The following is a 26,516-nucleotide window of genomic DNA, read 5'->3' on the forward strand; positions in this document are numbered from 1 at the left end:
TAACTGAATAAAGAAGAGCTGGAAGTAGGAGAATAACAAGTGGAGATAATCCCATGTGAGGCCTGTCCTGAATTCTGTATCATTTTTAACTGATGAGCTTTCTTGGGCGACTGCCACGCCAAGCGAGGATGCTCATAAACAAATAATTATTCATCCTAATAATCTTCCATATTCATGTGCAAATAAGATCCCTCCCTGGTATCGCAGCGGCTTCAAGGTTGTATGTGGGAGGTTCCTCTAACTACTGCCTGACTCGACTCATTTCTTGCCAGGAACGAGTCCGTCTGAGGGTCAAGGATATGTTCTGGCCAGATATGAGAGTTTTGCCTGAGCAGAGTTTTTTTTTACTAATAAATGGAAAAGCAAAAAGGACGTTCTCTGAATATTTGAATATCTGCTCACAATGTATCCTATGAAACAGAATATTAAGACGAAAACTATTTTATAAAACACCCTTTAAATAGTTTATATTTTGCCATATTCCAACTATAAACTTTAATGTGTTATATGTGATAAACCACACAACGTGGTGTTATTTGTCTTTTTTCAGACATTCAAGGGACGGATTAATTTAAAGGGGCAGAACAGGGACATAGTGCAATTTTATACCACAATCAAGTAATTATGTTACCTTCAGTTTATATAATATACTGTATATATCAATAAGACGTAAAAGAAATTTTACCTCGTAATTTAACATCATGAAATTGGGCCTTTGTCTCTTTAAAAATTCCTGGTCTTTCTGAAACTCCGCCTTCAGGAAGTCATCAAAGCATCGCACCTGCGTTACCCTTTTATTAACGTTTTTTTTTTACCAAAAAAACTGAGAAGTAGCTAGCATAACGAGCTTAGCAGGTGCACAGTTCCACCAGGTGTCTGCTAATTGCTGCTGGCTAGTCTGAAGGAGCTGAGAGGGGGAGTTGTTGGCGAGCGGCTTGGAAGCTGCAGCTCCAAGGAGGAGCTTCACCTTAACGGTGTAGCTAGCTTCAACAAGGCGTTTTGCACAGCTGAATGGTTGCCACGGGAGATTAAAAGATTTCTCAAACATGCCTGGTAGAATCAAAGCAACACACGTTCTTGAAGAGGGAATAACATTATAACATATCTGCTTCGAACATCTAACAAAACTCTGGTCAGTTCACTGTCGGAAAAATGGGAAGAGACACAATCAGTCGCCTTCCTAAACCACAGAATAATTGTTTAAACCTGGCTCCTTATGGAAGAGTAATAATAATAAGATGACCAACAGAACTTTCTGGCCTTCATGCAAAACGCTGTGGAAGAGAACTAACAACAAAGATCATCCTGAACACACAATCCCCATAGTGCAACACGGCAATGGCAAAAACAAAGATTATCTGCAGCATGGACAGGAGAGCCGGTCAGAGTTGATGGGAAGTTTTGGTTGAAAACTTGTTTGATAAAATCATCACCCAAGACCAGGAAGCTCAATTTCCTGCAAGGCAACCAACCTAAAACATACAGCAATGACTTAGAGTGTCCCACTCAAAGTCCAGACCTAAATTTGATTAAGAATCTAAATTATTTTTAGACCTGCAGCATTGACTGATTATGATTTTTATTGGCGAAATAAAAAAAATTAGCAAAGCATTTTTTTCCCCTTACATTTCACAGTTATCCACTACTTTGCGCCAGTCAATGACAGGATTCCCAATTAAAACTCATAACTCATTTTAATGAATTGATAAAAAATAGAAGTTCAGGCTGTGTGAACTTTACTGTGCACGAATCTTAAGTAAGTTTTCGAAATGTATGACAAAAAAAATTCAAAATAAAAATCATTACGCCAGGTGCCGGTCTCTGACGGGTAAAAAAAAAAAAAAACAAAAGAAAAGTCTCAAGCGCTGTGCGTAATTACGTGCAAGTCAAACTGGCGCAGGGCAGAATAGCCCATCTTTTATCTAAGTTTTCCAAACTAGGGCCCCCCTCACGTAGCACATTGTAACCTAAGCCCATCTTTCCTCACTCTGCATGACACGCAATAGTGCGCTTCATATGTATGTATGGCTATAAATAGCGCAGACTGTCTCGCTTCTAGGACTCCTCTAATGAGAGGAGTCAGGTTCTCAGTGTGGATGAAACAGCTCTGGGTTGGCTGCTTGGACACTGATTTGGGAAAAAGTTTGGAAATCTTTTTTTAAATTCAGTTTTGCATGATGATGATGAGGCTACTGGGGGTGGAGGGCTGGGGGTAAGGGGGGGGGGAGTTTGGCACACAAGAATGATCTGGATTTTTATATTTCAAAATTGTAAAAGTACAATAAAGTGCAGAAAAATGAGCAAATTATTAGTTTACACAGCACGTACCATTGTGGTGTGGGGAAATGTGCCAACACTCTCAAAGAGCCATTTTCCACTTTCCAAAGTTCAGCTTCCAGAAAAAAAAAAGAGGAAAAAAAAAAGGTGGGAGATAGAAAAGTGCCTGGTTCTTGTTCTGCTGGGCCTAATGCTCGGCCTGCTGCCCGGTAAACATTCTACAATGCTGGGGGAGTCTGCGGGTCAACTTCCCCCCCCCCCCCTCTCGTTACTTATCCGAACCGGCTTTCTTCGTGTGGAGAGTTTCTTTCTGTTCGCTTTCAGCTCCTCTGTTTTCCTATCACATTCCAACTCCCAGCTGAGCGCGATGATCGAACCTCCGTCGGTCCCCCGGCAGCGGAACGCAGCGACCGCCGACCCGGCCGCCGTCACGAGCCCCGAGGCGGTGGAGGCGGACAGTAAGTAGCCTTCTCTCCCTCTATCTCTCTCCGCGCTCACTCGATCAGCTGTTGCTCCTGCAGATTCGGACGCTTTTCTCTCCCCTCATGCATGCACTCAATCCCTCGGCTTTTTCCTTTCTTTCCTTTCTTTGTGTGTGTGTGTGTGTGTGTGCTGATCTGAAAGCGTGCCGTTTTTCCTCCACCTGTTCCCTCAGAGTCCGCGGGCAGACCGAACTCTCCGTCCCGAAATCATAGACACCGGAGCGGGCTCGCAGCCTGTTACCAGTCGACGGAGACGTGACCGCGGCGTGTGAGTGACACCGAGCAGCTGAAAACGAGTAAACAAAGTGCAGGAAAGTAAGGGGGGGAAAAAAACACGGCGCGGCTGCACGCACGCACGCACGCACTCAGCCAACCAGGGGGAAGGAAAGAGGGAGCGTTGCGGTATGTCCCGCGGCCGCGGCCGGAGAAGCGGAGCGGCGCTGCGCGCGTGGAGGAGAGCAGAGCCGAGCCGAGCAGAGCCGAGCAGAGGAGGCTGGTGAATTATTAATAACCGCAGCGGTCCGCAGTCTGTCGCGTTCAGTGAGTAAGCAGGGCGGCAGCTGGGGGTTTAGAGGAATTAAATACGGGCTCAGAGTAAACCGTGGACGCAGGGGATTAGAGGCTCTCACCGGCTACAGTGTAGGGGCAGCTCGGGCCGACGGCAGGGGGGAGGGAGGGAGGGAGCCGCGCGGAGGAGGGGAGTCGTAGGTTGTGGGAGATGGTTTTCTTTTGCAAACCTGAGCAAACTAACTTCTAACATAAAGAGCCGCTGAGCTGAGCGGATCAACCCTCTGAGCTGAAACACGCTGATAAAACAAGCTGTTAGAATTTAAGCAATCAACCTGCTGTGTGGGGAAAAAAAGGCACAAAACTTCATTTTGTGGGTTTTGTTCAATAAATTTGGGGGGAAATTTCAAGTTCGCAGCTAAAACACGCAAAATTCCAAGTATATATTTTTACTCTTTCAACTGAATCAGTACAATGTTAAGGATTTTTTAAAAAATGGAACAGTTTTCTTAATCAAACCTTGATGAAATGTTTATTTTAAAAAATATATGCAACATTTTCCCAGCAGGGTTGAGATGCTTACACTATAAAAATGAAAATTTGAGAATATTAAATATTAACGTATTGAATTATTCAAGTCCCACATTAGCTTGTTTTTGGAACAACACTCACCTGAAATTTTTCATTAGCCAATTAGCAGCTATTCTCAATCACATGATGCCCAACAGCAGAACGGCTTATATTATAAATGAATACATCAAAATAGTGTCGCTAAGAAGAGCCATGTGACTGTTGGTAATCATTTTCTCCAAATGATAAACTCTGACCTGCTAACAAGCTAGGCTTTCGGTAATTGCTAATAAACAGCATATCTTAGTGGTGGTTGTCAGGGTTACGACCAATATACCTCCTTTTGTAGAATGTGGTTAAAATGTTTGTTACTAAATTATTAACCTTTTTAACCGTAAACCAATTCTTTATTTTTTGTTTCTTTTAATATGAAAGGATGAAACAGCTTGCTAGTAAGTTTGACTTTAGCCCTATAGCGGCTAGCTAAGGTGGGCTGAACCAACAAATATTTTGGCTGGATTTGTTAGAAAAATGAAGTCATTGTTGTTTGAAATGAACCACAGTACGTGTACCGATGTGCCTGAATCATTTTTATTTTATTGGGAAACGTCAACACCTTCCAAAATGCATTTTTTCAGTGCAGATAACAGGTATTTTCATCTTTAATTGTTAATTTCATCGTTTTACAGGTGGAGTAATTTGCTTAACTTAAGCAAGAAAAAAAATGCACAATCCGTTGACTTGATTATGTAACATATTTTAATAATTTGAGTGTTTATTTAAAATACTTTTCTGATTAATTTAGGCTTTTTTTTTTGCAGCATTTTTACCCACAGCCAACCCTGCGAAGTCATACTGCGGGGCCCAGGAGTCCATCTGAACCAAATCCGAACAAAACAGCCCCGCCTCGTTCCAACCATGTGTTTTATTTGGTCACGAATAAAGCGAGCAGTCTGGGCAAGAAGTTAGAGGCGCAAAAGTGTATGCGCAGGTGCGCAACTCCTGGCAGGAGAACAACGCCTCTGGTAAAACACGATATTAATTCATCACAAATAGCCAAAAAAAAAAAAAAAAAGTAGCTGGGGAAATTAGGAAGAATTTCCGCAGAGATGAAGCTACCGTCCATGCTGTATGCATGAATAAATCACCAAATCGAAGCACTTGATTTTTTTTTTCTTCCTTTACCTTTTATGGAAAATACAGCACTTTTTACGCACGTGCGCAACCGCCGACGTCATATTTGCGACAATGATGAGTAAAGTGGATTCCTGCCGCTGCCAGGTTTACTGAAACAGCAAAAGAAAACTGAAAATAAATGTAAAAAAATATGTTTTTTGCAAACGTTATATAAAGAAATAAATATTGTTAAGTAGAAGCATATAAGTTATTTGTACCAAACAGCATATTTGCATGAACATGAAACATAAAACAGGTTTTGTATTATTAATATCAACAAATGACTAATAAATAATTTACTGGCGTTTTTTCTTGTTTTATTCATGTTGCCATGGCAAACCTAAATGTTTGAAGCTGATTCCGAACTGTTTTTTTTTTGTTGTTGTTGTTTTTGTTGTTTTTTGTTTCCAATATAATTTTAACAACACATGACCAAATGTCAGTAAACGTATTTAGAAACACATTTTTATGACTATATCTTTGATGCTTCCAAAAACACAACGCTACCCTAACAGTTTAGGCTTGAAGTATAAAAAAAAGCACACATAAAACGCAACATAAATAAGAAAATAAATAAAAATGAAATAAAAGAAAAATTTCATAGTTCGATTCAGTGGATTTATTTATTTATTTTTTAGTATTTTCTAACACGAAAAATTCACTTTATTTTTTTTAGTACTCAGACTTTCAGTCATTTTCACATCTGTTTATCTGAATGCGTTTGCTGCCGTCCAGGTATTTCGTTGCTCTCGGCTGCTCTGATTTGCAGCTATTTTTATTAGACGCAATGAATAATTTAGGTTAGTCAATATTAATGTGTGTGTGAGGGCGTGGGGCCTTTCCTTTCCGTTTCAGTGTGCGGCCTGCAGCTGCGGGGCCTCAGTGGGAGAAAACAAGCTGTTTTGCGCCTTTCCGCTCTTAATGAGCTCCGTGTGCGGCCGGCCGGCCATGTTGCTGCCCGCCACGAGCCGCATTTCCTCGTTTTTAAGCGAGTCGATCTAACATTTCGTCTTATTGTTATTTCAAAAGCACAGCGAAAAAAAAAAAAAAGCTGGAGAGACGTGGCGCATGTCTGACCCCATTCTGTAACTCTGGTTTACGTTCTGATCGAAGAGTTCCTTCATCATTTTTTTTTTTTTTTACTGCTATTATTATTTTTTTCTGTTTGTCTCGTTTATCTAAACATGCCTGCGAGTTTGTGTTTATCTTCTGTTTGCTAACGGCGCCACTTTTTGTCTTTTTTTTTTTGTAACTGACTCTTTGTAACTCTTTGGCCAGGAACCAATTGGATCAGACTAATTTTTAGAACTGATTCATTGAAACTGATTTTTAAAAGAATGCATGCATTTTATTGGTGTAGATTTGAATGAATGTTTCTGTGTAAAAAAAAAAAAAAAAAATGTACTTAACTTAGTTAAATTCTTGAAAAGTTTCTACGATTTGTGACAAAGTCAGAAAATGTCCCTGGAATGCTGTGAAACTGCCTCTCGGCCGTGGTTGTCACAGAAAAGGGTGACTTTCTAAACAGTTATAAAATTTCTATTAAAAAAAAAAAAGTTTAGAACGGCTTAATTATGAAGCAATTATTAGTTTTTGTTTCTTTTCAACTTGCTGGCAAGTTCGACTCAAAAGCCGTTGTTAAAACTTGGGTCCTTGTCCCAACCCAGAAACTTTCTCAAACACAAGTATTTTAGTTCTAAGTTGACATATTAATGCATAACACAACCCACATAAACATATCAGCCTCAGAGTTATCGCCTGAACAGCACATTAAATGTTAATATCCAACCAAAATGTTTAGGTTGGACATTCTACCAAAATAAAGTAGCTAATAGTGCTAGTGTTTACACATCGATTTAACGTTTTAAGAACTTTTCATGGCTGATATTTCATATCCTCCAAAATCCTTCTTTTGTTGTTTAACATATAGTGCAGCATTGTATGTCGAAACCAGAGAAGCATGAATAAAAAAAAAAAAAAAAAGCAAAAGCTGGTGCAGGAAATTCTTGTGTTTAAACATCCAAACGTCCTTCATGTCTTTGCTCATGTAGCTGCTGTCTCGGCCTCGGAGGTTTACACTAAACAGAGAAACAAAAGTTCCGCCCGGCAACAGCTCAGAGAGGAATGCTGACCTTGGCAGGGCCACTGGAACCCGGCTCCTGCGCCACAACCTTTTTGTTTTTTTTCCCTTTGGGTTTGAATCCAGACGCATTTGAACCTGCAACCAGTGTCTGGATGGTGCCACTGAGGTCTGAGGTAATCATGGTTATATTTAAGAGGCTAAAATTAAGATTAAGAACTAAGAAAAACATCTCTAATGGGGCTCATAATAATAATAATAATAATAATAATAATAATGATAATGAAGAGTAGTTAGCTCCTGAAACAGTCCAGAATAGGCTAAAGTCAATTTTATATATAAATTTATATCATAATTTACTCTAACTGCTTTTTTTTTCTTTAGAATTTTTATTCTGTCAATTTACTGAATGGCTGCTGCATTTATTGTCAATTTCACCTCTATTCAGCTTCAACTCACATGTAGATACTGACTTGGACAAATCTGTTGGCACCCCAAGTGACGCCTGCGTCAAAGTCTGGGAGAAAAAAAAAAGTCTTCTTCCTACAGTGGTGTCTGAATAAGGGGGGCCAGAGGGGCCCACGGCCACTCCTGGAAAATGTTGGGCACCCCAGATAATCATGTTAATGTCACACAACCACACATATGCATGTTATTCAACAATGGTATAAATGTAAAACCCAATAAAGAAATAAATACATATATAGTTTTTTGTTTTGTTTTATTCCTTAGTTGTTGTTGTTTTTTTGCCATTTTGAGTAATAATTTTTATGTAGTAGCTGAAGCAATTTGTGTAGCTTTACTTCACTTTTTGAACTGGATGAGAGTTTTCCTTCTGATTAGAAATGAACAATGTTCTGTGTTTGTGAGGTTTAAATATGATGCGACTCCGAGGCTCGTTTCTTTAAGCCGCTGGCCACTAATCGGGATTCATGTTCGCCACAAGTGAGCAGGATTGTAAGGGAGTGGAATAATCCTCCAAAGTTCAGTGTTTGGATGCCTGCTGCAAAGTGTGACATCTTGGCCTCACCAGGTCTCCATAACAACAATCATCTAAATGCCAGCCCACAAATGTAAACATGTGGAGTTTAAATATTTCAAAGACTAAACTGGAATCTTTTGGTCAGATAAGACTAAGACTGAGCTTCTTCAGCTGTAAACACTCCAAGTGGTTTCCACATGATTGTGTGGAAAGGACCCTCTAGACACTATTGGGTACGATGGAGGAGCTTCTTCTATGCTTTTAGTGCTCAGACCTAAATCCTCTGGAAAACCTGTTGGGCTAGCTAAATCAGGGCTCTTACCAACAAACTGGTATAAGGAGATACTGGTTGCATGCCTGTTAACAAAAGATGGTATCATTACCAGCTGATGTTAGTAACCATATCGGTATAACTCAGTTAAACTTCCCACAGTCCTATCAGATGGGGTTCATTGGACCCTGCAAGCTTTTTACCCTCTGCACAGTCCTGGCAGCCACACTGACCCTGTGTGCGCTTTTATGAAGTTTTTCTGTTTTTTTGCGTAGTTTCGGAAACGGACAGGCTGACGGGACACCCCCGTCGCTTTCATTTGTACAGTGGTGGGCACTGCTAACTGGAACATCAATTCTGCTAACGTGAGTTCTGTTAAAACTAACGTACCAGTACTGTATTTAGCAAAAGCTAATGCTAAAGTGCTCACTTCAATTCTGATTATATCTGCCCTTGTGAGACCACAACCCTCAATTTACTTTTGACATGATTTACATATTTTAAATGCAAATAAAATATGTAAATAATCATATTTACACTTATATTTTACATATATATTGTTCTCTATTGTTCTTCTCTACTGCCTAATGTTTTATTTTGTTTCTGTATGTTTATTGTCTGAATTAAAATTATTGGGGGTGGGGGGGAAGAGAGAACATGAGAAAACTGCTGCATAAACAGTTTTTGTCCATTTCAAAATAAAACCATGGATATAAAAGTTCTGAAGTTTATTCAGCTGAAATTCTACAAAGCAGCCAAGTGAACGAGCGCTTTAAAATCTAGCTAGAAAAATGTGTCTAATGGACTCTAAGTACACTACACTCTTTCAAAGTTAGCAAAAGTGCTTGACAAAAAATGAGCTCCACTTACACCACATCAGCAGAAACGTGCCCACCACTACACTTGTGATTGTGATGAAGCTTAGGATTGTGGGACATTTAACGGAAGCACAGTAATGTGGTCAATTTTTTTTTCCACAGGTCAAAATGGTAGAGAAATGCATGTATAATATTGGCAAATATCAGTTAAAATATAAATATCCATCCATCCATCCATGTCATATAAATATCAGATATTGATATCGGCCGAAATTGTCATACTGGTGCACCTGTAAGCCTTTTATAATTGTCCCACTGGTGATTTTGTTAACATTTCATTCTTTAAGGCATTAAACTGAATTTGCCCCTGCTTGTTTTTTGAGTGACATGTGTTTGATTGAAGAACAGGATTTGACCGTCAAAGCTGCTTGACTAGAACATGATCTCAGTGTTTTAGTGCTTTCTGAAAGTACTGGAGGAGATGTTGTACCGCTGCTATTCCTTCCAAACATTCTATCACTGCCCCAATTATGTCTTTTGATCTGAAATAACCCTCCAAGAGCGCACTAGCATCTGTAAAAACCAACATGGTAGGTCTTTTTTTAAATCACCAAACAGACGGGGAGGAAGTGTGTCAACTCTTGGTACTTCAAGGTAAGAAAGTTCAGTTTTGTAGGATTACGCTGAAGCCTCTTAAGAAGTGTTTACTGATAGGATGGAGGGAAGAAAAACTGATAAAACAGTTGCTAATTAGCTTCCACGTGCACCTTAAAGGGAGATCTCATTTATGCGTGGTACGTTATGATTCCCAGATGCTGTTGAAACCTGACTGATCGCCTTTTATCACGCTATCCACTGCATTAGCAATTAACCATGTGTTTTCACACACACACTCGCACACACACACATCCACACACACACACACACCCAGTTCACGCACCTGCAGGCTCGGAGGTGACGTTAATAACACCTGATGGCGACGGACGATTGGCGCTTATTGGCTTTTCCTGGGAATTTGGGCTAACTGATGCTGAGCGGAGCGCGCATCCCTCTCCGGGGGAGGGAGGGAGGGCTGTGGGGTGTTATCCCGTACTCCCCGGCCTTATCAGGGCCGCTCCACGGCATTGCTGGAGGAGCGCGGCTCTCTGGAGGGCCAGGCCTGGCAGCGCGGCGCTTATCTCCCCGCTGCCAAGGAGGGTTTATAGGTCTGATTAACTCACACCGCGTCTATGCGTCATGCGTGTGAGAAACGGAGTGAGAGCGAGGCTGTAGAGCTGTCTATTGTATAGACTAATGGCTGCTTTGTGTGTGTGTGTGTGTGTGTGTGTGTGTGAGAAAGAGAGGAAAATAAAGGCGTTTAGCACTTGGTGGTGGGAGGGACTCGCATCCAAAGCTCTTGTTCCGTCAGTGAGTCGCAGCCCTCCAGAGGCTTCCCGGAAGTGTCCCAGCAGAGTGCTGTGGAGAGCGGCCACCCTTCAAACACCCTCTCCTGGTGATGAATTACAAAGCTCCAAACTTAAAGAAAAAAACAACAACAACACTCTTTTATCAAATCTATATGATTGGAGCAAACGCCCTTCCGCCGGCAGAGTGCGGCCGAGGCGATATGATTCGCTCTGGTTTGGGTCCAGCCGGTACCACCAGAGAGTGTCGCCTGCATTCGGGGGAGGTGGGGAAGGAGGTGGGAAAGTGAAGAGTGGGCCTCCCTCTTCATCCCCCCTACATAAGGAGAAAAGCACGGCTGCTATAATCTCTTTTCCTGGCTCTCCATGAAAGTGAGAGGAAGAGCCACTAGAGCCTCGGTCTGTTTAGATCTGCTGCCCCTCACCCCGGCTCACTATCTGCTATCTCCTTGTTCCCCCCTTTTCTCTTTCTTTCTGTCTGTCTGTCTGTCTGTCTGTCTGTTCCCCCCAAACCCCCAGGCTGCTGAGCTATCTGTCCGCCTCTTGGTCCTCATCTCCATCCGTCGCTTTTCCTCTCTCACTCAGAAGCCGCCTGTTGTCACACTCGGTTGCTCATCCACTTTGTTCTGCTCGTTCTGATCGTTTCTCACACATTCAGCTGTCTCTTGTCAGATCTGCAGAGTGTGACTGTACTTGTCTTTTTGACTTTAACCTTTTTGTGTTTTTTCGCCACGCAGACACAGACGGGCTACAAGCAGTTGTTGTCGTCTCCCTCGGTCCTCAACCGCTGGATGAGTTCATTCTCTTTGTCACATTTTGTCACTTTGCAGCCTCACACTTTAAGTGTAGATACTGGCGTCAAATGAACCAAGAGCTGTTCCTCCCGTCCTTCGCCTGCTGCATCTAAAACCTCTGAAGGAAACGAAACAAAAACTTCTTAAAAGTTGACTTCTTTGAGCTTTACATCTTGTTATAATGTTATTCCCTCATCAAAAGCATACCTGGGGTGTTACCTTGATTCTTTTATGTATGTTTAAGAAATCCACAAATCTCAGGTGGCAACCATTCAGCTGTGCAAAACGCCTGGGTGGACCTAGCTCCGCCTTCGAGGACGAAGCTCCTCCTCTGTGCTGCAGTTTCTAAGCTTCCACCTCACAGAGCAGCCCTGCTATGTGACTCCCAGACTCGGCTCCTTCAGACTAGCCAGCAGCAATTAGCAAACACACCTGATGGAACTGCACATTATAGGAGCTACTTGTCAGTGTTAAAGGGTTAACAGAGGAGCCATGTTGTGATGACTTCCTGGAGATGGAATTTCAGAAAGAGCGAGAGTTTCTTAAAGAGACAGAGGATCAATTTCAAGGCGTTGAATTACATTTCTTTTAAGTCATCTTTGATACATGCAGCATTTTGTAACAACTGAAGGTAACATTGTCTCTTGATTGTGATATAAAATGGTTCTCTATGCCTGTAAAAACACATGTTGGTGCTAAAAACAATAACATCGGCTTGTTTGTATTTGGAGGTAGCCATCGCTAACACAAGGAAAAAATTGTCTCAACCACATGCGTTGCTCTTTTACAGTAACCAAGCTACTAATTTTACCACACCAATAAAGAAACTACCTATTTTACCCCCTTTTCTCGTACTATTATTTTCCCGTAAATATCTCGAGTTAAAAACTTGAACGATATGGTGCTGAGACAGGACAAGGCAGTAATTCGAACCCGATAAATCCCGATACTTTCTGAATTGTCGTTGAACGCAAATGCTGCAAACGAGGATCATATGGTTGATGACGCCGAGTGCTAGCTTTAGCACCTCTTTGGTTTTTCTTTTAGATCTGATTACGTCTAAATTACGTAGTTCCAAGCGAGATCCTGTATTTACTCTTAAATAGTACAGAAAGCCTGCTCCAGTTTATATCAAGTTTGCTTTAATCTGTGTAATTATCAGTATTAAAAGTGCAAAGCAAGCGTAGGGTTAGGTGTGTTTGGATGATAGCTGGGGTTTTGTTGAAGGTATAATTAAAGTCAGAGAGGGAAGGCCTGTTCTGATAGCATTTGATGGTTCATTTCACCATCGTAGAACCACAAATTGAAACAGTCTGCTCCCAGACAGCCATGTGAGCTGTAATGGCAGCACTGGACAACTCTTCAGAAAGGAATGTGATGGCAAACAACAATTTAAAAAAAAAAAAGTCTGTTGTAGCACTTTTCTAGGATCAAGTTTCTTCTTTGTATTTGCTTTCTTATTTCATTCTTGTTTTGTTCTTTGTGCATTTCTGTTGGTTTCCTTCGGCTTTTTTTCCTGCTATGTTCTCTTTAGTTCCCCTCATGTTATTTGTCTGCCTCCATTTTCTATTGTATCCATGGTCACCAGTAAGTCCTCATTTTCTTCACCTGCTCTGCCTCGTCATCCTCATGCGTTTCACCTGAAAGGCTCCTGATTTGTCGCATGATTCTCATCTAGCTCCTCCTGTCCCAGAGATTTTACGTTTTGTTCGTTAAATTTCTCTGAAATGCATCAAATCTGTGTGTGGAGTAAATTTCTGCCAAAAAAACCTGACATTTTGAGAGTAGTCTCAGAAATTTCTTTGCTGTTTTTGTAGAAAATGTCTGAGTTTGAAGACTGGAAAACGTGCTAGCAAAAACTGACATTTTGAGGTAAATCTGAAAGACTCTTAGAAATTCTTGAGCTTTTTATAAGTCAATCATTTGTCACTTAACACATACAATTTCTGGGCTTTTTTTTTAGAAAATAACTGAAATTAATCTCAAAATAGAGTTTTTTTTCTAGCAAACCCTGGACTTTTGAAACTCAGAAATTTCTGTTTTTTACTAGAAAATTTCTGAAATTCCTTGGCAAAAATTTACTCCTTTTTTCCCCTTATTTACAATACCCCTAATATTAAATTAATACTGTTCATACTGACCAGCAACATCAATACTGTTTGTTGCCTTTTTTCTTATTTGTTCATGTTACTGTTTTGTTTTTTCACAGCTTCTTAGTTTTTTTTATACTTAACTGTATTTGATTATTAAATTAGTGACTTTATTGATTAAATGATGTTAAATTATTTGAATAATTTGAATTGTTAATAAACTTATATTTTGGAGAGAAGTAGTCTGAGCTTATTTCTATAGAACAACACCTGCTTATTTCTCCAGGGTGTTTAAATTGCTGTTAGAAAACATGAGTGTTGAACTGAAATCCTTCATCTGTTGTATTTCAGACCCAAGACCACCAGAAACTCTTGACTTTCTTAACATCTTACAAAATGCACTCTTTGATAAAAGCATTTGAGCCCCGAGAAGGAAAAGTCGCATCCATTTTCCATCCATCCATTTTCTTGCACCCTTTTTCCCTCAGTGGGGTCGGGAGGGTTGCTGGTGCCAATCTCCAGCCAACGTTTCGGGCGAGAGGCGGGGTCACCCTGGACAGGTCGCCAGTCTGTCGCAGGGCAACACAGACACACAGGACACACAACCATGCACACACACACCTAGGGGCAATTTGGAGAGGCCAATTAACCTGACAGTCATGTTTTTGGACTGTGGGAGGAAACCGGAGTACCCGGAGAAAACCCACCATGCACAGGGAGAACATGCAAACTCCATGCAGAAAGACCCCAGGCCGGGAATCAAACCCAGAACCTTCTTGCTGCAAGGCAACAGCTCTACCAACTGCGCCACTGTGCAGCCTAGGAAGTCAGACGTATTTGGTCCACATGCAGAGCAGAGAGTTTGATACATCACTGGACTTTGTTGGCTTGTGGTGTGGTTGGCGGCCAGACATGCCTGGTGTGGCCTGCTATAGTTAGGAGTAAATAAAGGAAAACGTTTTGTAACATCACAAGCTGTTCAAACCGTCCTAGAAAAGGAGACGTCTAACACGCATTTAATAAGTTCCGTTTCTACTCTGCTGCCCATAAAACTGCGAAAGTTGGAATGCCAAAAATAAATCGGCTTAATGGAAACACATGTTTTTTTCCCGGTAAACGTTTTTGTGCTAGGATGATGGTGGCTTTTCGGCTGTATCAAAATTAGCATATTCCCCAAAACCGCAACAGAGACACTTTTTCGAATCCCGCCAGTCACATGATCAACAGCCAAAAGTTACTGCTGATGTTAAGACGACAGGAAGTAGAAGGAGGACGATGGCGCGGGATTTTGTTTTATTCACTTATTGTGCGAACAAACTTATTCAAGTAAGAGTTTGTGTTTCTTAGTTAGCGGAAACATTGTAATTGTGAAATTGTGCTTTTCCGACATTAATAGAATATGGCTGACAGTTGTAGTGAAATCACAGCGTGTGTTTGAGCCATGCTGGAGTCTGATTGGCTCTCACCTGAGTGGTACAGAATCACGAATGCTAACATTAGCTCTCACTTCAGCCTCCTCAAGCCTGTTTTGGCCTTCAGCTCCAACATGTCTTACTTTGATATCGCGCCAAGACGTTTTTGAAAGCTCTCAAAATACAAAAATGTTCTAATGTCATTGCCTAAACTCTCATTGCGTACCATCTCTCATGCGCCACTTTTCCCGTTCACCCTCTTTCACATCTCTGTATTGGTATGGTTTTATAAGTCCCTACCAGCCAGCTTCTCCTCTCTCTCCATCTGCTTTCATTTCCTGTACGTTTTCTTTGCTTCTCCTCCTATCTTCAGATCCGTCCTTCCTGTTCCCCCCCTTCGCTCCCTTCATCCATCCCCCACCGGTCTTTGTTAAATGGGTGGAGCCTCTTCTGGGTTGCCATTTTCTGTTTGGTTGTGGATCCAAGAGAACATGAATATTTATGACTAATCCACTCTCACCACCCCTCCCCCCCACCTCCGCTCGGCCCTGCGGTGGAGGCAACACTTGGTGGTGACACATGGCGAGACAGCTGTTGCAAAGCAAGCCAGGCATCTGTGCAGAGGGAGAGTACGAGGAGAGGACGGACCGATGGAGCGAACGAGCAAAAGACACACGACAGAAGCAGATAAAGAGGACAAATATGAGGAGTTATTGACGGGGTAGACGCACAAAGGTGTACGACGGCTTGTTGGGGCCATTGTAGATAGAAAAGAAAGGAAGAGTAAATTTCTGCCAAAAAAACTCAGAAATTTTGAGATTAATCTTATTAATTTTCAGGAACAAACAAGGAAATTTCTGAGTTTGAAAAGTCAAAAATGAGCTAGAACCCCCCCCCCCCCCCAGAAAGGTTGAGACAAATCTCAGAAAATTTCAGGGAAAAAATTGAAAATTCATGAATTTCAAAAGTTAAAAGGTAATTTAGCTTTTGGAATTTTCTACGTTTCCAAAAGTTGAAGATTTTTGACTTTTCAAACTCAGAAATTTCCAAAGTGTTTCTAGAAAAAAGTTTAGATTTTTGGGCATTTCTGTTTTTTGATGGACATGTGCTCCTTTTATTTCCCAGGTGTGAGACAGTGAGCGTGTTAAAGAATGGACAGTGGTTGGAGTTATTGGGGTGAAGTCAAATGGAGGAAACAGGATCTGATGGTAGATTATGTCTGACAAGGGAGAGGGAAAGTCTTACTGAGTTAATTTGGGGGCAGCACATTTTCCCTTTTTCACCCCAAAATATATGTCTAATTGAAAACAGATGCAGTTTACAACCTTAACTTTGCTGTAATAATGAATTCAGAAGATGTGCAATGTCCAACGTACCCGCCTAATGCCAGCGGGGCACGTTGGCATTAGACGGACCGCAAGACTTTCTAGCTGTGGTACAACTTTTATTGGAGGCTCAGAGTTTGAGTTTAGAGGTATTGAGATGAGATTTGGGGGTAAAACAAAAAAGTTGCAGCTGCCGGTACACTATTTCCTATCTTATTTACGGCTCTGGATTGAAAAAGTGCCATTATCTCGGTTTAAAACTTTTAAAGAGGTTTTGTGAAACATCATGTCTGATCACTTAACTCGTAAATGTGGATCACCTGTGTGTGAATGTGCATGTATTGATATAAGCCGTTTGCTTGTGATGTAATTATCATAATTGTCTTGACTTTACTTCCCCTCTTATGCTCACAGGAGGCAGTAGTTGGAATCTCAGGAGACGGAGTGTTTCTCAACCCTGGTCCTCACTGCCCCCTGTCCTGCATGTTTTATGTATTTCCCTTCTGCCACACCTGAATTGTATCTCTGGGTGATTAACAGGCTTCTGCAGTACTTGATGGTCATGTAATCATTTGAATCAGCTGTTCTGGAATAGAGGCACATCTAAAGCATGCAGAGCAGAGCAGGGGGCCGGTGAGGACCAGGGTTGAGAAGCACTGATCTAAAACAAGCTGCTTTTACTTTTTCATTCTTTTTATTTCAAATAGCAGATATGCACATCAGTGATTCTTGAGAATAGGGACAAAATGGGTTTTAATTTTCCCCAATTTTTTTGTATTATTTCTCAACCTTATGTATGCAAATATGACAAATAATGTTTTGGAAATGTAAAGATGCTAAAGTGCAGGCTCCCAGTTGCAACATTTTTTTAAAAATTAAATTTTTAATCGACCTGACCCAGAACTTTGTCATCACCATCTGACAAAAATAAATATAAAATTATTTTTAAAATACCCTATTAGTGATATTTTTACTCAGTTTTACAGACAAATGCTTCTCAAGAAACAAACAAAAAAAATTATTTAAAACAACAAAAAGTCCATCTGACGGAGTTGACAGTGCATGACGGAGTTGACACAGAACTGAAGGTGGTGACAAATGTAAAGTAAAAAGAAATATTTGATACATGTGAAGTAATGCAATTTATGTAAAATACATTAAAATGAATTAATTGCACATTTAAGTGAGATTTGTAAACAATTTCACTAAAAGAGTCTCAGACTCTGATGGAGTTGACATCTGACGGAGTTGACAAAATGCCAAACTACTTCAATTTATATGATATTCTGAAGGAGGCCATATTGTAGCTCATCAGGTCCATGAAATCTTTACAATATACCGAAATTAAGTTTTTATTTCACACAATGTCATCAAAGTTTTGTAAGTTGTCAGTTATGGTGTTGACACATCATGGTTGTGACAAACAACTTAGGAATAAAACAGAAGAAAAAACTAAAGAATAACATGAGGTAACCAGAGCTAACTAGCCCTCTTAGCAAAGGAAGAGAAAGGAAGTGGTCATGGGGTCCTCAGAAGTTCTGGTGCCCCCCAATAAGGCCTGATTGTTTTACATTCTTTTCATTTCTGACGGTGTTGACAAAAACTAGGGACAAATTTCAATGGAGTTGGAAAATATATAAAAAGGATTTTTAATTCAATTTATTAATACTTTTATAATTATTTATATGACTACTTGTACGTGTCATATAATTTTAGTATTCCTTTAATTGTTTTAAACTATTATAATGTATTGAGTTCTGCTCCAGGACAAAGGGATTTTACAGGCATCATCCACTGACTACAATGTTTAAAATAAAAAAATATTCAGCAAACACCAGGAAAATATACACTGTTGTGCTCACATGACCCAGGTTATTTTAGTCAGATATTTGAAAAAAAAATATTTTGTGCATATTTTATTCAAATTTTGTGCTTTATCCATAGGATCTGCCTTGTCCCTATTCTCAAGAATCACTGACATACGTAAATAAACTGCTTCTATGGATGATCCTGAGTCTCTCATTTATGACAATGGCATTTTACGGCACTACAGATATTTATGTCTCAGTGATATTTCCTACTATAGATTATTAAGGAAGGACAATTTGTGTAATTTCCTTCCTAAAATCTGAGTCCATCTGTGACGCTCCTTTGATACCCAATTATTTTACTGACCTGTTGCCAGTTAGCCTAATTAGTTGTGAGATTTTCCAGCTGCAACTTTGGAATCAAATCCAAATGCATCTTTCTCACAAACAATATATTGTGTTTTTTTATTTTCATTTCTGAACACAAGGTTGTTGTTTTTCTATTAAATAAGCCATTGGCAGCCATCTTCCCTCCTGCTTTACCAGTTGCAGTACATTATATTATCTTTTGCTGAAATATAACGGACTCCTGCCTATTCAAAGTTCAGTATTTGCGAATATTTCTGTGGAACATGACTCCAAGGAAAAGACAGCTGGGGTAGTTGGGATAATTGGCCAAAATGCAACTTGATGGCCTATCCAGGAGCTGTGTTTATTTTCCTTGGTGCTGATTGGCTGCACCTTCAAAAGAACCGTTGGGTGGATCGATACAAAAATATTGTTGACATCCAAACCAAGTCAGTTTTGGATCAATACTAGCGTGGTAAGATCAATACTGTCGGTATTACTGATTTTTCTTGATGACTTTTTACACTTTACAAGTTTTTGTTTGTCGATTACTGTTTGGTATGTTAATATTTTTTATGTAAAGTAAATGTCTATAAGTTTTGTGCTAATTTTAGGTTTGAACAAGTTATGGAATAGGAATGACACTTTTTAAATAAGAACTATCCAGGGGCGGATCTAGAAAAATATTTATGGGGTGGGATGAGGGGGGCAGGGATTTTTTCAGGGGTGGCAGTATATATATATATATATATATTGTTTTTAACTTTCATTTCAAAATGAGCTTCATGTAGCGCAAGACTTAAATACAATTTCTTAATATCCATCCATCCATTTTCTTACACCCTTGTCCCTCAGTGGGGTCGGGAGGGTTGCTGGTGCATCTCCAGCTAATGTTCCGGGCAAGAGGCTGGGTCACCCTGGACAGGTCACCAGTCTGTCGCAGGGCAACACAGAGACACACAGGACAACCATGCACACACACACACACTCACACCTAGGGGCAATTTAGACAGACCAATTAACCTGACAGTCATGTTTTTGGACTGTGGGAGGAAACCGGAGTACCTGGAGAAAACCCACCATGCACAGGGAGAACATGCAAACTCCATGCAGAAAGACCGGGGCCAAGAATCGAACCTAGAACCTTCTTGCTGCAAGGCAACAGCTCTACCAATTGCGCCACTGTGCAGCCCAATTTCTTAATATAGTATAGTTAATTATTTTTATGTCTTTTGTACTCCTGCTAATTGTTTACTGGACTGGACAGCGCCTATTGGTCGCTATGTGATTCATTGTGTCCAGAAAACCATTTTATCCCAACAAGGAGAAATCTGTCATGAAAATATTAGTAGCGCCATAATTTGTTATTCGATATATCTATTAAATACGACTTAAAATAAAGATTAGAAAACTGATGTTTGATAAATTCTCCATGATATAAATCTATAAACAGTTTAGTTTCTGTTAGTTCTGTCAAGATGCAAGAAGGGGCAAATTTCTATTTATATTGGTCAGTCGTTTTATTTTAAATATGCTGTAGGAGCCGTAGTTTGACAACTGTTATAAATATCACCATGTTTTGAGAACACAGGGGATTAGCTTGTTTTTGGGAATTGCAGCGGCTGCAGTGCGCCGCAATAAAGGTACAATAAAGCTGATAAACAGGTGAAGAACCAAACAGAACCACTTCTGACTGTTTGCAAAGCCAAACATCCAATAAAAGTTCCACCAAGCCGCTACTAAGGCACTGGGGTCATGATTCTAGCAAAACAAGGTTCAATGTCCAAACTTATTGATTGTTCTTGGTGATTTATTTTCCTCTTTCACCAAACAATTACAGAGATCAAACTTTCATTTGTTCTCATGCTACCTCTCTTAAAACCCATCGGCCCCAAACCCAAATGCCTGCTGGTCCTTCTCCAGGCTCCTGCACTTATCTATGTGGACTGACCCAGATTACTTCCTGTCTAAATTTAGAAAATAAATAAGAAAAATAATCAAACAAAAAATAAATAAAATCAATAATTATCAAACTCTGTAAGTAATACAAAAAGTAGAAAATTAAGAATAAAGTAACAAAATTCAAATGGATAAAGAAAAAAATAGCTCCAACAACTTCTATTCCGCCTTTTCTCGCTCTGTATGTCAGTATTACGCGGACCCGTTGCCATGGCAACCGACGGACAACAGCTCAACGAGCACATAGAGCAGAGATTACCGATCAGGGGAATCAACACCAAAAAACAAACATTTCCCACACAAAAAAGTAGCAAAAACACTAAAACAGAACATTCAGTCTGTTACATTATGCTGTCAGGCTTAATGTCTAATTTATGATTATTAATAAGTTTTCGCCTGAGCACAGCGGCGGTTGATTAGCTGATTTAAACAGCTGCTCTACTGATGACGTGGTGGCGGGTTGACCTGTTTTAGCGCTAACGGAACCAAAACACACCGAACTGCGCAGCACATGCTAAGGTTATCAAAGTCAGTAGGAGGCTAACAACAGTTAGGCCAGAATAACTGACCCACTGCTCACTTGTTCAATATTTTCTTTAAATTAAAACGTTTTCCTCACCTGTGAAATCTGAAGCCCTTATTACCATTATCTATGGTTGAATTAACTGCTAAACATTGCGTCCGTTGTTCTGGTTTATTTGCGTGATTGTAATAGTTTCCTGACCACCGATATTCCTGACTCAATGGACAGCAATGGCGCATGTGTGACTTACAATAAATCACTAATATCCAGTCCAGTAATATATCCATCCATGCTGCTGGCGCTCTGTCTTCTCGCACTTCCCACTACTTAGCAGTGGGTGTAAGGTTACATTGTGTTGCATTCAATGTTGTCGGAAAAAAGAGTTTCATGCGCTTAATGTCCGATTTGCCACAATTATTTATTGAATTCATAGTCGCCAGCTGGGGTGGCAACAGGAGTGGCATGGCTCTCGTTTGGGGTGGCAACTGCCACCCCATGCCACCCCAGTAGATCCGCCCCTGGAACTATCATAATTGGATTGGGCGATACAGGGCCAATATCTACTTGGTATTAGATCTATACCCAAATATGCAGTACTGCACACTTCTACCCTAGAGTGGAAACAAGAAAAACTGCAGATGCAGTAAAATACTCAAAACGATGGAGGAAAAAATTCATCCTTTTAACATGCCGTCTGTAGCCGTGCTGCCGTTTACGAAATGAAACTTGTGCATGTAGATATTATTATTAATTTACTGCGGTGCACCACAACAAAGGAAAGATAATGCAGAAAACCCATTGAAGAGCAACTCAATACCACGCGTATATAACTTTCTTCTTGCTTTCTGTGTCAACTACGCTACACACAAACCATAGCAACTGACTGACAACAGCTGCACTAGCAAAAATGTGCAAACATTTCCCACACAGAGAACAGAACATTCAGTCCACTACAGAAATATGTTTTCAGGCTTGTTGTTTATTTTACGATTATTAATACGTGAACACAGCTGTGATTGATTAGCTCATTTAAACATCTGTCAGAGTTGGTTTGAGGGACGCTTTCTTTTTTTTTTTTGGTTGTCAAAGTCAAGCTAGCATAGCTGAAATACTTCCCTCTCCATCGCTTTTTTCTTCACTAAAACTTTTTTCCTGATCTTATCTATTTGTCATAATGTCAATTAGTAGCAAAGGTCCCTTTTTCTTTTACACATCACATGTACATTTAAGATTCTGCGTGTTTTATTGTCAACCTGAGAGCTAAAACCAACCATAGTCATCGTCAGTGAGCAGTTTTTGGGATCTTGCAGGGGTGAAAATGAACCAACTGGCATTTTAATTGTGAATTTTGGAGAGTCACAATAAAGGTTGGAGTTTTTGTGACATTTTATCACCATGAATCTGCAATAAAAGATGAATTTATATAAAGGCTATCTTCACCAGGGGTGCATATAAATTTGTTCGGCTCTATAGCGCCGGTTGTGTTGGCGATCGGCCTGGAATCTGAGATACGATAGATAAATCTGAACGGATGTAGAAGGAAATTAAAATCTAAAGCAGCTTCATGGCAGTCGCTCACCTTTTTCTTTTTAGTTTCAGAAAGTCACACCGTGCAACTTTTTCCAAGCTAAAACTCAGTAAATCCGCGTATTAGTAGATCAAGAAGGTTTATTCCCCTGGTGCTTACAGGTTCTATCCACTCTTCTTGTGACATGAACCCAGTGCTACAGCATTAATCACTTCAAGGTTGGATTATTGAAATGAACCGTACTTGGGCGCCTTCCAGTTCCTGCTGTGTGTCATCTGCAGCTGTAAGTCTTCTGACTGGTACCAGAGGCAGAGACGGCGCCGACAGCAGCGTCCGCGTCGCTGAACGCCACAGTCCACGTTTCTACAATCGGCAGTGTTCCTCACAGATTTCAGATCTTGAAAAGGTTTTAATGACGTGCGTTTCCTCATCAAAGTCGATCGCAAAAGCAGGTCGATAAAACAGTATCATCACTATCAGATAATAAAATGCTTGCTAATGAATTATTCAGGGAAAGAAAAAGGAGATGGAATCAGTTTTGGCCCCGTGTTGGCTCGTTTCAGGACGGAGCCGGTTAGAGCAGAAGGAAATGTAACAATGTTTTTGCCGCCCTTAGAAATTTCTTTTTTTTTTTTTTTTTGTCGTGATTAAATGTTTCAGATCATCAAATCTTAATATGAGACTAAGTAATGAGAGTAAATACAAAAAACAAATCCATACCAACCCGTTACAATGTTTCAACTGGATTTAAGTCAACACTTTGACTAGACCACTCTTTGTTTTTCAGACATCTTGCTTCATAATCCTGCTGTTTCACACCAGAGTTCTTGAGTTTGAGGCGATTAAAATTAGAGCAGAATTCATGGTCCCCTGAATTACAACAAGTGGTTCAGGTTCTAGAAAAGCAAAGCAACCCCAGATCATCATACTACCACCACCGTGTTTGACTGTTGGTTTGATGTTCCTTTTGTGAGTCTAACAGGACACACAGCTTCAAAAAATTCTATATTTTTCTTGTCTCTTTAGTCCACAATAACTTATAAACTTATAAATTGTTTGGCAAACATTTTAGGTCATCAAGATGTTTTGAAAGAGTTACAAGTTCAACTCAAGTGTCTCTGTTTCAGTTTACAGATGTACAAAGACTTGAACCTGTAGCTATAATGAATGGAGGAGGTTTCTACAAAGTACTGACTCGGATGGGCTGCAGTTTCCTTTTCTTTGCAATTTTTGCATGAACTGTTGTTTTTGGAAAATTCAACCAAAAGTTAATATTGTATGTCGTTCCCCCCCCAAGACTGAGACATTGTTTTTATGTCCTTTCTTTCACAGATATTTTTTTAGCAGTGGGACTCTTCACTTTTCAATTGAGTTAATTGCAGAGTGTGTAATTAATTAATTGCATTTTAATCAAAAACCGCACACAGACAAAATAAGCAACATTTTCAATGCTAAAATTATTGAAGAAATAGACATATGAGCTCAACAACAAAGATATATATATATTTTTAATCTGTTATTTAGGTTATTCCACCATTAGATTGATGCTAAGTGCTGTTGTGCCCATCAGTTTAAAATGTTTCAGGAACTCCTGATCATTCAACAAATTTCTTTAGAAATGTGGACAGAGGATGCTAATATTAGCATTAGCCACATGTTAGCATTGAGATGCTATTTTAGGCTTGAATAGCTTTGGACAACTTGAACACAACAATACTTTTTTTCTAGTGTCCAATCAGAAAGTCTGCCAGTGGAACTAGAACCTTTTTTAAAATCAGTATTTTTTGAAGAAAAAACCTGAGCCCCATTTAGGCCAAGAGAAGCGAGCTAGTCATCCATCGCTGCCGTTTTTATCAACGTGCGTCAGATTTGCGGACGTACCTGAAACGCACAAACACAATGATTCCCGCCAAAACTTTTGCTAGTAAAAAAATTTAAAAAATAAAAATTAAGATTGCTTCAAACATTTTGCAACACCTTCAAATCTATGAAATTAACTGATCGAAAATTATCAACACTACACAATTTTCACCTTTTACTATTTTCATTGTTTTTGTGAACAGTCACTTATCAAAAGAAAAACTGTGGTTTGTAACTTAAGCTGATTTCATCTGAGCAGCAGCACTGTGCATCTCTCAGTGAGCCCCACAGACGGAGGGAATGCTCCTTTGCCAGCCGTGCCCTGCCCGCGCCCCCGTCTCTGCCCTCTGTAGCACCCCATAACCCCCACATACAGCCCCCTCCTCCATGCTTTCTCTTGCATCCCTGCATGGGGCCCCAGTTCTGGCTGCCATACCTCCCAGTATCACCCACCCTACCCTCCACCGCACCCACCCACCCAGGCAGAGGGCCCAGCTCTGCCCTACATAGCAGCGAGCGCAGCAGGCTGGCGCTGAGAGGAACCCTCGGGTCTACAAACTGTGTCAGGCCTCGAGACGATTTCTGTGATCGACGCCGGCCGCCGCCGCCTGAGAGAAAGCAATAACAGAGCCACTACCCAGAGATCCGCTTGATTGATGCTGTCAATATGTAGAATGTGGAATAAATTAGCTCTCTGATATCAGCCAAACTGTTGGATGCTTGAGTTAAAGGGAAAAATATATAAATATATCTGGAGGTCAAAAGCTCAGAAGACTGCAGCTGCAGCAACTTCTTTTCACAGCGAACTCATCGGAAATGATAACTCAAGATAAAAACACTACAGGTAAGAGTGATTAGGAGAAAGTAGGGCTAATCGTGAGGAAAAATAACTGCCTCAAAAAGTCTGTTGTGGCCTTAATAAGATTCAGAGGCATTTCCTCTGGTGGAAAAACAGGTTTTAATTAAAACTGTCATCCGCTGGGATGAGCCCCAGATATCTCTGAACGAGTCAATCAACCAAATGAACTTGTTGTCAAATTCAAGTAGAAAACTACAAGTGTTTAGGTGAAGAAGTGGCGAAGAAGTGGCGAAGAAGTGGCGAAGAAGTGGCGAAGCAGCGCCGTTTCGTTCAGGTTTGCGCTAACCGACACCTCCAGATTACGACACGATCGTCTCAGCAAGGAGGAAAATCGATTCATCTCAGTCGTTCGCTCCCTCACCCAGCTGTTGACTTCACAGCAAACTCCAGACTCTGTTCTGAGTGCTGAGTCCTAACGACAAGCGCACTGCAAAAACACAAAGTCTCAACAAGTAGTGGTGTGCAACACTGCTTATAGTGGTATCGATCTGACACCAAACAAACACAGCGCTAGTATCGCCAATACTGATACCAATACTTATTATTTAAACTTCTGACCTTTGCAGGTTTTTATTGTTTTTCTCTTCAAGTTATTTTCTTAAACCCTGGGATGTAATTTAGGTACAGTTTACAGGTGTCTACAAAATACTTTAACAGCATTTTAACATAATAAATAGAAGCAATAGAAAAAGAAAACAATTTAGCGTCAATTGTTCTCTAAATAAAGTGTAAAACATTTGAGAGCAAATCAAAGCAAAAAATATTTTATAGTTGAGAATCTAAAATAACAAAATAATATAAAACTGAAGCTAAAGTATCGAACTTATTACGCTGGTATTAATCCGATACTGGTATCGATATTGTCGATATTTCAGATCAATCTGCCCACCTCTATTACCAAGTAGTTTGTCTAGTTTCTAGTGAAAATATTTTAGCACACTTGAAATAAGACGAAACTAGCCAACAAGAAACTTTTCTGCACGATATAGGGGCTTATTTTAAGTAAACAATTCTTGAATATTGATACAATTTACAAGTTCCGCTGCCTCTAACAAGACATTTTTCCTGAGTTATAAATGGAAAAAATCTGCCAGTGGAACTAGAGCCTTTTTTAAAATCAGTATTCAGGAATTATTGATTTAAAACAAGCTCCTAAATCTTGCAGAGAAGTTTCTTGTAAGTTAGTTTCATCTTATTTCAAGTGTACGAAGAGATTTCCACTAGAAACTAGACAAGAAATACGTTTGTGTTTTTCCAGTGCGCTGGGTTCTGATTAGATGAGAAGAATAGCCTGTAAGTGAGCGTAAAAACCTGCAGATAAACGCAACAACAACAAAAACAGATGGCAGACAGCGAGCGAAAGAGACGGGAAGCGTCCATCCTACCATCCACCATGACCTGGCAGAGAAGTCACAGCACAGCTGCCACCTGAGCCCGGGGTCAC

General features: G+C 40.3%; 1 protein-coding gene and 1 long non-coding RNA gene across 6 annotated transcripts in view; one reads left to right on the forward strand and one right to left on the reverse strand.

Annotated features, from left to right (window-relative positions):
- The window catches only part of nfixb (nuclear factor I/Xb), a 199,567-nt gene extending 196,392 nt beyond the window's left edge, over positions 1 to 3,175 (reverse strand). For 3 of the 5 annotated variants that reach the window (XM_008415321.3, XM_008415312.3, XM_008415310.3), the window contains exon 1: positions 2,329 to 3,175. In XM_008415321.3, coding sequence (XP_008413543.1) covers positions 2,329 to 2,331 — 3 coding nt within the window. In that variant the 5' untranslated portion in view covers positions 2,332 to 3,175. The remainder of the gene's footprint in view (positions 1 to 2,328) is intronic. The other 2 variants (XM_008415331.3, XM_008415316.3) reach the window with 1 other exon arrangement.
- A 46-nt stretch (positions 3,176 to 3,221) lies between these two features.
- Positions 3,222 to 9,533, forward strand: LOC145552437 (uncharacterized). The gene is made up of 2 exons (XR_014088484.1): positions 3,222 to 7,268; positions 7,541 to 9,533. It is a non-coding gene; the product is annotated as an uncharacterized LOC145552437 (long non-coding RNA).
- The last annotated feature ends 16,983 nt before the right edge of the window (positions 9,534 to 26,516 follow it).

This window comes from Poecilia reticulata, chromosome 8 (genome assembly GCF_904066995.2).
Source record: "Poecilia reticulata chromosome 8, P_reticulata-male-v2, whole genome shotgun sequence".
Lineage (NCBI taxonomy): Eukaryota > Metazoa > Chordata > Actinopteri > Cyprinodontiformes > Poeciliidae > Poecilia > Poecilia reticulata.